General features: G+C 51.0%; 1 protein-coding gene across 1 annotated transcript; it reads left to right on the top strand.

Annotated features, from left to right (window-relative positions):
- Positions 1-3,733: 3,733 nt before the first annotated feature.
- Positions 3,734-15,295, top strand: LOC139581638 (serine/arginine repetitive matrix protein 2-like). The gene has a single exon (XM_071411599.1). The coding sequence runs from the start codon at positions 3,822-3,824 to the stop codon at positions 14,616-14,618; it is 10,797 nt and encodes a 3,598-aa protein (XP_071267700.1). The 5' UTR covers positions 3,734-3,821; the 3' UTR covers positions 14,619-15,295.
- The last annotated feature ends 391 nt before the right edge of the window (positions 15,296-15,686 follow it).

Raw genomic sequence — 15,686 nt, 5'->3', positions numbered from 1 at the left:
ACAGTACAGGAAGTAGCCAAAAGGCTGGCTCTCATTTGTATTCCTGTGCACGCTGGCAACTCAGAAACATTGAACATAGATTGGCACTGCAGGTTGGGGTATGGTTGTTCTAGTTGGCTTGTGAATGGATGGGTTTAGCCAGCTGGTGTGTGGGTATTGCTGTTGATCAAGTAGGTGTAGTTTTGTATTGGATGCAAGGGGGCTGCTGTGTTTAATCTAACTCTGGGCTGAACGTAAAACCTCTCCATAGTCGAGGTGCCAGTCATACTTTCCCCTGAGTCCACCACTGGACCACTAGCCCCACAGCAATACAATAAACCCCTGAACTCTAGGATGACAGAGCGAGAAGGAGAGAGAGAGGTGGGGAGAGAGGGATGACAGAGAGATGGGGAGAAAGAGAGGTATGGGGAGAGAGTAAGGGGTAGAGAGATGTGGTATTAGAGAGAGAGATGAGAGAGGGAGGAGAGAGATGAGAGAGAGAGATGACAGAGAGAGAGAGAGAGAGAGAGAGAGATGAGAGAGAGTTAAGAGATGAGCGAGAGAGAGAGAGAGAGAGAGAGAGAGAGAGAGAGAGAGAGAGAGAGAGAGAGAGAGAGAGAGAGAGAGAGCATCCGAGAGATCATCTGACATACAATATGCCTGAATTTACTGTAATACATGGACAAAAGTGCACAGCTATCTGGCTCATGTTTCCATCTCATGTTGTGTCAGATAGTGATAGTGGTTCACTGTTCTCTAACACTATGTGTGTGACTTCTCCCTCGTGTCTGCCTGGTGATATCTATGTGTATTTATAACGTGTCATAAAATAATGCAGGCCAGTTTACTGTTGGATAATCTGACAACCATGGCAAACAAACCAACCGCTGTCTATCTACTGAGGCCTCTGATCCAGAATACAACTATAGCTGGAGAGGATAGCTAGGAGTGTAGGATGACATCGCCGCTTATACTTAAGTGATGATCTAGGATCAGTTTTGCCACTTGCATCATTATTTCTAAGTCTGTTGCTGATGGAGAGTAAACTGATTCTAGGCCTGTGGTTAGAGACAGAGTCTGCCCACTTCTCCAGGGGAATGAGGTCTCTCTGCCCCCTGACATAATGTTACTACTATAATCCCCCAGTCACTGTGTGCATTCCAAATGGCTCCCTGTTCCAGGGCTCTGGTCAAACGTAGTTTACTATATAAGGAATAGGATGCCTTTTCGTACTAAGCCCACTGTCATTATGTTGCCTTGAATGAGACCAGCTCTCAAGGAGTTTCTACTGGCTGTCAGTAAGAGGATAGTAATCAACTGCTTTATTGGGTTAGTCCCAGAGGGACCACTGACTGTCCCCGACATGACAAAACAGGCAGACCAGACACACACACACCCACGCCCACGCCCACGCCCGCCCGCCCGCCCGCACGCACGCACGCACGCACGCACGCACGCACACACACACACACACACACACACACACACCTTGTTATACATTCTCTCTAGCTACGAGCAGAACCTTCTCCACCTCAGTAAAATCTCTCATTGGCCACAAATTACACATCAAAACAAAAATACCTCAGAAAGGTTATGAGGGGTATTATTAAATCGACTTTCCAAGCAAAGCAGCAACAGACAGCTAAACATGTACACAGACACACGCACACACACACACTCACAACATCCTGTAAAACCAAACATTCCAGAAGTCTAGTAGCCATTTTGTATCCCCCTCTTCTCCCTTTCCTCTCCCCTCTCTTCCTCTCTCTTCCTCTTCCCTCTCTTCCTCTCCCCTCTCTCCTCCTCTCCCCTCTCTTCCTCTCCCCTCTCTTCCACTCCCCTATCTTCCATTTCCTCTCCCCTCTCTTCCATTTCCTCTCCCCTCTCTCTTCTTCTCCCCTCTCTTCCATATCCTCTCCCCTCTCTTCCCCTCCCCTATCTTCCATTTCCTCTCCCCTCTCTTTCATTTCCTCTTCCCTCTCTTCCTCTCCCCTCTCTCCTCCTCTCCCCTCTCTTCCTCTCCCCTCTCTTCCACTCCCCTATCTTTCATTTCCTCTCCCCTCTCTTCCATTTCCTCTCCCCTCTCTCTTCTTCTCCCCTCTCTTCCATTTCCTCTCCCCTCTCTCTTCTTCTCCCCTCTCTTCCATATCCTCTCCCCTCTCTCCCCCCTCTCTTCCTCTCCCCTCTCTCCCCTCTCTATCCCCTCTGTCCCCTCACTCTGGGCCCCAGGGAGCTAAACTAACCCTACCATCTCCTCCTGATAGTGTGGGTCTATATATAACCCAGGACCCTGTGACTGAGTTGGCTGGAAGTGTCAGATTCCAGAGGCATGCATCCAGCACCTGCTGCTAACCATAACTCCCCTCCTCTCCCCCCTCCTCTCCCCTCCCCTCCTCTCCTCCCTCCCTCCCTTCGTTTCCCCCTCCGCTCCACTGGAATCAGACAGGGTAGCCGCTTCCAAACCAAAACCCCCAAACTCCCAACCCCAACCCCTGCCTGTTGGAAAGTCCTTATCCTGGATCTGGCTCAGAGGGGTGGGGCCGAGAGAGGGGGCAGAGAGAGTGGTGGCTCTCCTGTTGCACTTTTCATAAGTGTCTCTTTTTATAATTAAGCCGGAGTCCATGAGTCTATGAGTCTATGAGTCTGTGAGTCTGTGAGCCTGTGCACAGACCAGCTCAGGCTGAGCTGCACTGTAGTAGGCTGTACTTGGCTGGACAGTGCTGGACTGGGCTGGACTGGGCTGTACTGGGCTGTATCGGGTTAAGGTAGAGCACAGTATTGCAGCAGCAGAAACAGCAGCTCTGTAATGGATGAAAGTGGAGGTGGTAGTATATTGCATGTTTTGCTGGACTGACTGGACTGACTGGACTGACTGGACAGTGGAATAGGGGCAGTGGATTGAATGAGGGGTGTTATTCCAACACAGAAGAACTCAACACCCTAGGAAGGGAGAACCCCAGACATTTCCAGGCGAAGGTACAGTAGCGATCCCTCTGGCTTTCTCTGAAATACCTCTCTGGCTCACATACTGAGAGGGAGTGAACTGAGTGCAGCCACAAGGCATGGCAATGTGGAGAAAATAGATACGGGGTCTGTATGAAACTGAGCAAGAACGTTTATGTACCGCTCCCTTTTTAGGATGTAGCCTATTATTACTCTTCACCGTCTGTAACTCTTGATTACTTTACAGAATTCTTGCAGAAATATGTCAATGTGACAGAGCCGCTATGCTAGCTGTTAGCAGAGCACACGCCTGAATTAACTTTTATGGTTGAACAATGCTAATTGCTAAGTCCTAATGCTAAAATTACTAAATGACAATGTTATTACCCTTTGATGAATCAGTCATTAATCGCTATTTTCTACTAAAGTAAGTCATTACTTTAGAATGTGTAGGCTATTGCAACTGATACGGATACCCATATAGCTATACCTATGTCCAACCAGACACCTATGTGTGCATGCCTGACACACATGGCTGAGTTAGCGCACTGGTTAGCTGGTAAGTTATTGTGACATTTTAATGATTAGGGCCTCATGTAATGATTAAGAAGGAAAAATTAGTTCAAATGATGTTATGAATGTTTTTATGTGTATCCTCTTAATTAAACATTAACCTGAATAACAACCTGTAACACTGGTCAGGTGTGGTGACACAAACATATTAATGCTCAGATAGGAATATTATCAATAACTAGTAAGTCTATTTTTTGTGTCTCTGCCTTGCTCTTAGTCCAGGTACGGACCCCCCCCCCCACACACACACACACACACACACACACACACACACACCACAAGAGAAACCGGCCGGTCCCCTGTGAGCCCTGAGTGGCATAGCGATGGACAGCTGGACCCTCCAGGGGGACAGCTACTCATTCCTCCGCAGCTCCCTGCGCCACCGCGACGGAACCCCAAACCACGTGGAGATCTTCGACATCACCAACATCCCCAGCCACCGCTCAGCCATCTCTGAGACCACCTGCCTCTGTGACATTTTCGGGGACGACTGCGAGTCGCGGCCTCCTTCACTCTCCAGCAGCCCCGCGGCAGGGGCCTTCGTCAACCCTCCCGTTCCCCCTTCCGTAGGACCAGGGGAGAGTTCAGAGTCGCCCCAAGTGTCACCCCCTGTGGTAGATGAGCTGAACGACTCGACAAGTTCCTACCACACAGAGCCAGAGAACTTTGAGGATTCTAGAGAGAAGCTCAGTCCTCCAACGCAGAGGGAGAATAATTATAATTTATCTGAAGGCTGGGAGTCAGGACCTTTAGCTACTGCAGGAAACAACACAGCATCATTGGGGACGTGTAAGGACGTCAGCACAAGATTAGAACAAGGAAACACAGCTCCAACACCTGGACGGAGGACAGCTGACTCCTCACCTGAGGAACCTAGCCTTATCTGTGGAAACAGAACACCTTCACCTGGCTACAGTAATACTACAACACCTTCACCTGGCTACAGTAATACTACAACACCTTCACCTGGCTACAGTAATACTACAACACCTTCACCTGGCTACAGTAATACTACAACACCTTCACCTGGCTACAGTAATAATACAACACCTTCACCTGGCTACAGTAATACTACAACACCTTCACCTGGCTACAGTAATACTACAACACCTTCACCTGGCTACAGTAATACTACAACACCTTCACCTGACGGTAAAGGTTCAGCTCCATCGGTGGTCCAGCGTTCACCTGCCCCCTCACCACAGTGCAGGGAAACGCACCTGACACCTGAACCAGAGAATAGATACTCCAGCCCCTCATCTGAATCCGTGGTCCCTGTGCATTCTATTGAGGCCAGAGACAGAGCCTCCTCACCTGGAGTCAGAGGCACAGCCTCCTCACCTGGAGTCAGAGGCACAGCCTCCTCACCTGGAGTCAGAGGCACAGCCTCCTCACCTGGAGTCAGAGGCACAGCCTCCTCACCTGACGATAAAAGTCTGTCTTTACCTGAGACCAGAGTAGCTCAGTGTTTACCTGAACCAAGGAACATCAGCCACTCACCTGAGTTAATAGCCAACCCTTTTTCACCTGATTACATAGTGTCATTTCAACCTAGGGTTAGAGCCATAACACCTGAGTCTAAACCTTCATCCCTTTCATCCCCACCTACGATTAGAGGTACAGGTATCTCCCCTCAGCTAGGAGGCCTCACCTCATCCTTACCTGAGCTAAAGAATAGAGATTATTCACCTGACTTTAGGAATAGATATTATTCACCTGACTTTAGGAATAAAGCATACTCACTGGACAATCAATGGAGAGTGTCCTTACCTGACCTGTTCAGCAGAACCTCCACACCTGAGTTAGAGGACTCCGTCAGTACACCTGAGTTAGAGGACTCCGTCAGTACACCTGAGTTAGAAGATTCCGTCAGTATACCTGAGTTAGAGGACTCCGTCAGTACACCTGAGTTAGAAGATTCCGTCAGTAAAACTGAGTTAGAGGACTCCGTCAGTAAAACTGAGTTAGAGGACTCCGTCAGTACACCTGAGTTAGAGGACTCCGTCAGTAAAACTGAGTTAGAGGACTCCGTCAGTACACCTGAGTTAGAGGACTCCGTCAGTAAAACTGAGTTAGAGGACTCCGTCAGTACACCTGACTTAGAGGACTCTGTCAGTACACCTGACTTAGAGGACTCCGTCAGTAAAACTGAGTTAGAGGACTCCGTCAATACACCTGAGTTAGAGGACTCTGTCAGTATACCTGAGTTAGAGGACTCCGTCAGTACACCTGACTTAGAGGACTCTGTCAGTACACCTGAACTCATACCTCACCTGTCCCCTTCAGAGAGAGACCTGAGCTCCTCAGAGGAAGCTCGGAGCACCATCTCAACACCTGCCCCCAGGTACACCCCTCCTACACCTGTCACCTCCTCACCTGAGCTCAGGTCTACCAGTGCCCCAGCTGGACTCAGATCAGCCAGCATCACACTTGAATTGAGATCAACCAGTGTAAAACGTGAACTCAGTCTGCTCTGTGTCCCAACTGAACTCAGGTCAACCAGTGTCACAACTGAAGTCAGTTTAGCCAGTATCCCACAAAGTTCTGAACTACTCAGGTCAACGAGTCTCACACCTGAATTCAGATCAGATTCATCCTCCTCAACTAGCTCATACCACTCAGGTTCCTCCTCATCTACAGACACCTGGACAAGAACGTCATCGAGAACCCCCTCAAGAACCCCCTCACCTGAAACACGCTATATTAGAACCCCATCAAGAACCCCCTCACCTGAAACAAGGTACTATAGTACCCCATCAAGAACCCCCTCACCTGAAACACGTTACAATAGAACCCCATCAAGAACCCCCTCACCTGAAACACGTTACAATAGAACCCCATCAAGAACCCCCTCACCTGAAACACGTTACAATAGAACCCCATCAAGAACCCCCTCACCTGAAACACGTTACAATAGAACCCCATCAAGAACCCCCTCATCTGAAACACGTTACAATAGAACCCCATCAAGAACCCCCTCACCTGAAACACGTTACAATAGAACCCCATCAAGAACCCCCTCACCTGAAGTAAGGTACTCCAGCCCTCCTATAAAACCCAGGAGCACAGCGCAATCACCTGAGATCAGAATCACATCCTCCACACCAGAGATCAAGAAAAGAGACCTCACACCTGAGGTACCTGAAGAGGTAAAGGCCAAGTCCCTGGACCCTCGGTTCAACTCCTCCTCCCCCCAGGTCTCAGGTATCACCTACTCCATCCTCTCCATAGAAGCCAGGGTGCTGGTGTCAACACCTGAGATCAACGGTCTCCTCTCCTCAGCTGAGCCACGAGGCAGAACACACCTGTCACCTGAGAGGAAGAGCACCACCCCTACCGAAGAGAACAGACGGAACAGTCTCTCACCTGACTCTATAGGTAGAGGTTCCTCACCTGGAAGCAGAGGTAGCAACTCCTCACCTGAGATTACAGGGATATACAGCTCTATCGTACATCCTCCTGAGACTAGAGACATAGCTGAATCACCTGAGCCACCCAGATATAAAAACCTCTCACCTGAGTATAAAGCCCCCTCACCTCCGAAGAGTCAAACTGTCTCACCTTATCCAACATATAAAAACCCCTCACCTCTGCGCCGGTACACAGCCCCCTCACCTGGAGTGGAAACTGCTCGATCGTCATCTGCGCTAAACACTTCAGCCGACTCCCCTGGAGTAAAGAGTCCTGGCCACTCACCTGAACGCAGGGCTTCGCCTGGCTCACCTGGAGTAAAGAGTCCTGGCCACTCACCTGAACGCAGGGCTTCGCCTGGCTCACCTGGAGTAAAGAGTCCTGCCCACTCACCTGAACGCAGGGCTTCGCCTGGCTCACCTGGAGTAAAGATTCCTGCTTACTCGCCTGAACGCAGGGCTTCGCCTGGCTCACCTGGAGTAAAGATTCCTGCTTACTCGCCTGAACGCAGGGCTTCGCCTGGCTCACCTGGAGTAAAGATTCCTGCTTACTCGCCTGAACGCAGGGCTTCGCCTGGCTCACCTGGAGTAAAGATTCCTGCTTACTCGCCTGAACGCAGGGCTTCGCCTAGCTCACCTGAGAGGTGTATTGGTAGCCTATCAGAGCGACTCATCACTAACGGCACCTCAAACCCCTTGGGTAATCACCTTTCTCACGACTCCAGGGAAGCATCACCTACTGAAGAGAGTAGAGAGACCACCTCTTCACCTGTACTAGGAGAAGTTCCAGTCCCCTACAACTTCTCTGCCCACACACCTGAGATCCTAAACTTCACACCTGAAATCAGAAACTTAACACCTGAAGTCAGACACATCTCACCTGATCCCACTTCCTTTTCAAGAGGAAGGAGCCCCTCCTTTTCACCTGACCACGGGGTTACAGGTAACTCACCTGTCCAGAGACTGGATGATCTGGAGCCTAAACATCCAGCCTCATCTCTAACCCCTGACCTTAGTGACAGCAGCAACCCCTCACACAAGTCTCCTACACCTGAGCACCCATGTAGAGAAACCTCACCCAACCCTAGGAATAAAACCATAGATAGGCTAACTGAAGAAGACATGGCTCATCAAATGAGTAAGGAAGACATCCCTTCTCCTCCCCTCACCAGGTTCACTCCAGTACACATCATACCCCCGGCCCCAGCGAGGCCACACGGCCACTGGGAAAACAGGAGAACCAGTGCCTCTGAGACCCAGGCCATTGAGGCCATAATGGAGCCTGAGAACATGATGGAGTCTGTTATAGGAGCTGTGACATCCAGGGGAAGCCCCACTCTTTCCTCTGGTGACAGCAACAACAGGGCCTACAACAGCCAAACACGCCTGGAAATGCTGGAGAGGGAGGAGGAGGAGGAGGAGGAGGAGGAGGACGAGGAGGAGGAGGAGGAGGAGGAGAGGGAGATGTTGTGGGAGATGCAAGAGAGGGATAGAGAGAGGCAGAGGGAAAGAGAAACGAACAGGGAGATGGAGGAGAGGGAGAGGGAGGAGGAGGAGAAGGAAAGAGAGAGGGAGAGGGAGAGAGAGGAAAGGGAGAGACAGAGAGAGGAAGAAAGGGAGAGGGCAATGGGGAGGGAGAGGGAGTGGCAAGCGGAGAGGGAGAGAGAAAGGGAGAGTGAGAGGCAGGGAGAGGAGCGGGTGCCCGGAAAGGGGGAGGGGAGGCAGGAGGAGGCCAGTTACAAGGGGGAACAGGTTGACCTGTCATTCAGTGCCAGGAATAGAAAAGGGCCTGCAAGCCGCGAAGCAGCTCCCACAAGCAGAGAGAGTCGACAGGGAATGCCAGCAGCGCGCTCCTATTCAGAGAGCCTGCTCACCACCAGACTACAACAGATACAACAGCTACAACAGCAACAACACGGTATACTGCACAGAGTTGCACACAGCTCCCAGCCAGAGACAGCCAGAGGAGGTGGACCTGGACCTACCAAGAAGCTGCAGCAAGAGCCCAAGCACAAGCCTGCGATATCCCAGCTCGGGAGCTCCGTTCCTGGATGCGTCTCAGTCGACGGCCCCAGCTCCAGCATGGGCAGCAAGCTGGATGAGGAGGACAACGAGGTGAAGTGGTTCAGTGACGTGGCCTTCCGCAGCCTGTCCTCTGGATCCCCTCAGGTGGACTACCTGGACATGTACAACTCCAGCCACTGCTCCTCCACCGGAGCCTCCCAGCCTTCCATCCAGGACAGCCCAGCAGGGGCTAATGCAGCCTGGCTGGCCTACGCCGACCTCAGAGGGTCTGCTCCACGGCTGGACAATGAAGACTTCCCAGTTCCACGCCAGCAGCAGCAGCCCTCCTCTGGGGCTTATTATCCACCCCTCGACGGCCTGGACCCATCCAAAAAATATGAGATGGGCAGCTTCGAGTGTGTAGACGTGGCTGTGGAGAGAGAGGAACCCAAGAAGGTGAGGAGAGGAGTGCCCAAGAGACAGATCCAGCTGAAAAGAAGGAATACGGCCGAGGTGAAGCTGGGTGAGAACAGTGATGGTAGTCCCATCATGGTTCCTAGTCCTGTAATGGTTCCTGTGGCTCCTGTGGTTACAAAGGAGAGTCCTTCTCTACAGAGACACAACAGAGAGACGTTGCAGAGACAACACAGCACACCTGCTGCTTTGCAGGAAGCCTATCGCCCGGAACCCTGCCCTGAACCTGCCACTGAGCAGACCGAAAGGAAGGGCAAGCTCCAGAAGTCTTTGTCCCTTGACGAGACATGTACCAAAACCAAGATGGCCACTTGCCTGATCAAGAGCATCCTCTCCAAGAAGATACAGAATGTTGGTAAACAAACCGACCAGGAAGGAGGAGGTGACCGCAGCCCCTCCGAGAACAAAACCCCTCCTCCTCCTGAGAGTGAAGTGTCAACCATTAAAGAGTCCCCTAAACCAGAGACACAGAATCTGAGTTCCAGCATAAATTCAGAAGACAGTCTTTCCTCTGAGGACCTGGCTGTGAGAAGAGAGACGAGCCCAAACACTGACGTAAACAGACAACAGAGAAGTTTCGGGGGGAAACCCAGTATTAGACCAACGAACCATACTATTAATATTAACTCGACTTCTCCACTGCGAAGCAACAAGAGACCTGAACCAACCTGCACAACCCCTGAGATGAGTCCTGGTGCACGTTTTGCTCCAGTTAACTCTCCTCAGGGAAACATTAGAATTGAATCTCACTGCAACAGAACCCCTAACCATGTTAGCCCTAGGATGAGGTCTGAACCGCATACTACTAGTTTTCCTCAGAGAAACAATGACAGAATTGAATCTCCTGTCAGAAACCCAAACTCTTGGAGAACTGACCCGGTCAAACCAGAGATGAGGTCTGAACTGGTGTTCCCGTTTGAAAGTACAAAACCCACAGAGAAGAACACCAGGATGGAAGTAAAGCAGATGCATGACAGTAAATGTAGGCATGAGAGGGATGACAGTAAACGGAGGGAGGAGAAGGATGACAAACAGGGAGGTGACTCAGCAGATGCAGCTGCCCGGAACACCGGCGTTCCTGCTGCCACTCGAGCCAACAGCACGCAGGCAGGAATGACAAACATAAAAAAGCTGGACTACCACTCTGACTCTGGAAACCATAAACATCCGAGCATCAAGAGCACCTACACATCCAAAACACCAGAGATCACTCTAAAACCCAGCCCTGCTACAGAGAAAAAGAAAACCGCTTCTCTAAACGTCTCACTGTCGCCCGAGCTGGAAACTAAACTTGAGGTTAAACACGAGACTGCCTCCCCTGGGAGGACCTGTCAGAGAGAAACAAGAGAAGAAGACAGGAGAGTGGAGACTTCACATAGAGAAACCAGAGAAGAAGACAGGAGAGTGGAGACTTCTCATAGAGAAACCATAGAAGAAGAGAAGGGAATGAAGACCTTGAACAAGATGAATGAACAGACTGAGAATGTGGATGCCAATAGGAAGGGTAAAGCCAAAGCTCCCCTGCACAAAGTGAGAGATGTGAGAAGGCTGGTGAAAAACACATACAACCTGTCATTCAAGGCCATTCCAGCACCAGAGAAGGAGGAGAGGAGGGAGGAGAGGAGAGAGGAACAGGGAGAGGAAAGGGGGGTGGATATAAAAGAGAAGAGGAGGGAGGAAAGGAGTGAGGAGAGATGTGAAGACAAGGAAGAGGAAAAGCCGATGCTTCGTCCTCAACCAATGCAGATAGAATACAAAGCTGTCAGCTGGAGAGAAAACAAAAACAAAACAAGAACGTTCAACCAAACAGACAGGTTTGCCTCTAGACATTTCTCTAAGGTTGATTCTTTACAGCAGGTGTCCACAGATACAACCAAAGTACTCAAGGACCCTTCTGATGTAACAGCTAAGAGTTGCACAACAGAGGAAGTAGCTGTGACAGAGTTAAACCAACACAATACCCTTGTACAGGACACTGTCAAAATAGAAACAGGCAACACCAAGGTGAAACCCAGTGAAACAGAGTCACCGAGAGTAACCAGGAGACACCGAAGTGTATCAGAGTCTAGTGACAAACCTGAAGTGGTGAGAAGAGATACAAAGCCACCTATGCTGGGCAGCAGCCCTAAACTCCCCATTAAAGACAAAGAAGTCTCTAGTGCTTCTCTGGTGCTACAGAATGGATCCAATAAGCCCAAGTCATTCTCAGCCTTAGCTCCAGCCTCCCCGGCCCCGACGTCTCCTGCTCTCTCCTGCCCTACTCCAGTCTCTCCAGCCCTGGTCCCAGTCCCAGTCTACCCAGCTCCTACCTCATCCCCAGCCCCAGCTCCAACCCTGGTCTCCTCACCTGGTCGCAAAGCTTCACCAGCTCCAGCTTCTCCTCCAGCCCCAACCTCATCCCCAGCTCCAGTTCAAGGCACTCCACATTCTTCTGTCCCCACCAAGACCCCCACCCCTACCCCCAGCCACTCTGTGTCCATACTGGTCAAGGAGAAGGGCTACCAGGCAGATATTGGGTCTGTGGTCTCTGAGGCTGTGTCAGAGGAGATAACAAGGAGTGGGGGTGAAGGTGGGGGTGGAGGGGTCCCAAGGAAACATATCAACCAAATAGAGATCCCTCTTCAGACCCAGGAACCCTCAGACGGGGGTACGAGTGACTCACACAGACAGAGAACCTACTCATCTTCGTCTACATCCTCTGTGCAAGCAGCCTCATCCGCATCATCCTCAAGCACTGTGCAAGCAGCCTCATCCGTATCATCCTCAAGCACTGTGCAAGCAGCCTCATCCGTATCATCCTCAAGCACTGTGCAAGCGGCCTCATCCGTATCATCCTCAAGCACTGTGCAAGAAGCCTCATCCCTTTCGTCATCTTCCGTCAATGCATCAGTCTCTTCCTCTCATACCCATTCGGTCCCAAATTCTCCCAGGCTTCGAAGAGTCTCCGCTCAAACTGATGACAGAGTTAGGACCACTTTTAATCAGGAGAGGGTTAGTGTCAGAGCTACAGTCAGAGACATAGAGCAACGCACGGCATCATCACCACCACCCCCACAGAAGAAAGCACAAGAAGACACTGCTGAAAAGGAGACAGTGAAGAAATCAACCTACTCACCTAAGTTACCAGGTTCTCTACCAGGCTCACCAGCACTGATGAGAAGATACCGACCACAAGTGATCGAGGTGAGGTCGTTGTCTAAAGAAATACATAAACAAGATAAACAAGAGAAGACCATCACGTCAAGCACCAGACCGCAAACTATAGAGGTTCACTCAATAGCCAACGGCCCACCAGTGGCACCGAAACCAAAGTTCAGACAAACAGATGCAAATTCACTGTCCAGTGAAACACAGCAGAAACAGGCGGAGGCAACATCAAGCATCAAACAGCACACAGAAGAGGATAGAGCTGTGCCCAATGAGAAACCACCAGCTACAACGATCCACAGACATCTATCGAACGATTCGACCCCAGCGTCTAACTATAATAAAAAGTTATCCGTTTCTGCAGTGTCCAGCTACAGGCCTCCACCTACCAAGACAACAATCATCGCTAGCTTCTCTCACAAACCAGCATCAACAACAGTAGACACAGAGACCGCCAATGAAAGGCCGAAGCAACCAGGAGCCTCAACCCAAGGACAAGGACAGGCCCCCAGCTACACACAGAGACCCACAACCCTCACAGTCTCAGCGCCAGCTCCAGCTCCAGCTCCAGCCCCAGCTCCTACCCACGCCCCTGCTGCCCCAGTCCCTGCCCAAGTCCCTACCCATGCCCCTGCCAAACACTCAAGCCAGTCAGCTGTTGTGAATATAACCAGCCACCCTCACAATCTCAAAACAACAAAAGTGTGCCCTCAGGAGCAAACTATGCCGGTTACTTTCAACAGTACAAACCAACCTGCCACGGTATCCACAAACACACAGGCCCCCATATACACACACCACATACACACACAGCAGCCCATACACAGATCCTTGTCCAGCGACCACTCGCAGAGGGTAGACAACCTCCATTTCTACGCATCAGACGACCCCCCTAGCTACGACGAGAGAGAGAGGTTCAGCCCCCTCCACCTACCTGACCTGCCCCAGAGGAAGCTGAACCGCTACCACCCCTCCTCTTCCTTCTCCTCTGTCTCCTCCCGTCCCCCTCCCTGTTCCTGCACCTCTGGCTGCCCCTCTCACGGCCTCACACCCCCTCACCACCACCACTCCCCCCACACCCCTCCCTTCCCCTCCCACTCCCCCGGCCAGGCGCTGCCTTACTCCATGGGGGGTCAACCCCCTCTCCGCCCACACCAGTGCAGAGCAGATCCCCAGCCTCTGAGTTTAATCAGCTACCAGCCCAGCTCTCCCAAATCATCCACCCTCCCCAGCCCCCCCCAGCCCCCCCCAGGCATGTACCAGTCCCTCCACCAACCCCAGCCCTCCATGCTCCAGCCCTGCCTGACCGACCGCCCTCTCCAGCACCCCCAACACATGGACCCCCGTCGGGCCCCCCCGCTCCACCGCTCCCCTCATGGCCAGCCACCTGTCTCTGGGGGCCTCTACAGTGACCACAGCCACTCTCCTAATCTGCCCCCTATGGACCCTCAGTACCTGTGCAGCCCACAGAGCCTGGGGCCATCTTATGGGTCTGAGTATGGGAGTCTGTCTGGGTCTGACTACCCAGACAGTACTGGTGGTTTGGGGTACGGGCAAACCCCTCGCAGGGTCCTCATGGATCCTGACACGGGGAAGTACTTCTACATTGAGGTGCCTGTGCAGCCACTGAGGAAGATGCTGTTTGATCCAGAGACGGGCCAGTACGTGGAGGTGCTCATCCCCCAGAGTACCATGTCTCACTCAGGCCTCTACCCTACCTCGGCCGCCCCCTACTCCCCCGCCTCTGCGGCCCCCTTTTCCTCCATCCACAACCCCAACATGTACGCCCCCGCACCCCAGTACCTCCCCTATGGCCCCCCTCCACCTGCACCTCACCCCCAGCCCCAGCCACCCCGCCACCCAGAGGCTCCAGCCCCAGGGACGATGCACCAGAATGGGGCTCAGGTCGGCTACGGGAGCCCCGGAAGCCAGGGTTCCAAGCCGGAGCCCCAGAGTCATGCACCTCTGGACCAGAGCTACCTGGAGAGCATGTACTACGTCCCTACAGGCATGAACACTAGCCCCCCGGACTGCTACCACAAACAACCCTCCAGTCTGCCCAACACGGGGGGTAAGAGGGCCTGAAATAGTCGTCTGAAATAGCCGTCTTCCTGGTGCCTGTAGGGTCTCAGAATACAGCCAGGCCAGGGTGTACATGAGGAGGTCTAATGTTAGACTCAGACCTTATTGTTAGCTTTGTTTCCCTGGCAACTGGACTGGAGAGAATGATTCTTTAGTTGTGGTTGTTTGTTGTTTTATTGTTTTGTTGTTTATGTTCTTCACTGCTTTTTATTCGTCTGATTGCCTGATTATGTTAGCTTTTTATGCATTGATTTGGTAAGAGAAAAAACATGATCATATTGAAGGTCCTTGATGATCTTTCTGGGATTACTTATTTTATTTTTCTTTGACAAAAACAAAAAGTGACCATTTTCTACTGGTTACCTAACAGCCAAAAGGTGTGCCTTATCCATTCTCATAGATTGTTCATTAAATCTAAACAAACACTTACTGTTCGCATTTACATTACATTTCGATACATGTTTCAACTGATCATGCATATGCATACATCTAATATTTGAAATAAATTCACTTTGTATTAAAACTAATATCTCCCACAAACTTGAAACTGCTATCTTGGGAAGATGTCATGTTTTTCTCTGTTTATTTCTGAATGAGTAGGTTTTGTTCACAGAGAAGATGCAATGACACCAATAAAAATGTGTAAAATATTGAATGTAATAAAACTACTGTAGAATGCCCTGGTCTGTTCTGCCTTAATATTTCTGAATAGATAGCCTACATATACTGTAGGCTGGGATTCAATCCAACACCTGGCAGCTGGAGTTTTTCCAGACCATGTGGCCTGACCAAGAGAAGAGTCGATCTCCCCTGCACATTGCATGGATCAACCAATGGTTGCGTGCCACGTCATGATTGTGCCGTCGGCCACCAGATTGCTATAACGTAATGATGTAAAATACATATCCAGTCGTTGGAAGATCTGGCATGCATCAGCAACGCCTGCGCAGATGAACGCGCCCAAAGTCTGGTCCCTAATGACCATGTGACTTGAACAAGAGAAACTCCTGGCCTTACTGCACCAATAATCTTCAACAGGGACTTTTTTTTAATACTCCACCCACTCAAAAG

Source organism: Salvelinus alpinus, chromosome 7 (genome assembly GCF_045679555.1).
Source record: "Salvelinus alpinus chromosome 7, SLU_Salpinus.1, whole genome shotgun sequence".
Lineage (NCBI taxonomy): Eukaryota > Metazoa > Chordata > Actinopteri > Salmoniformes > Salmonidae > Salvelinus > Salvelinus alpinus.
Note: the sequence above shows the minus strand (reverse complement) of the source record. Positions and strands in the feature narration are given on the sequence as shown.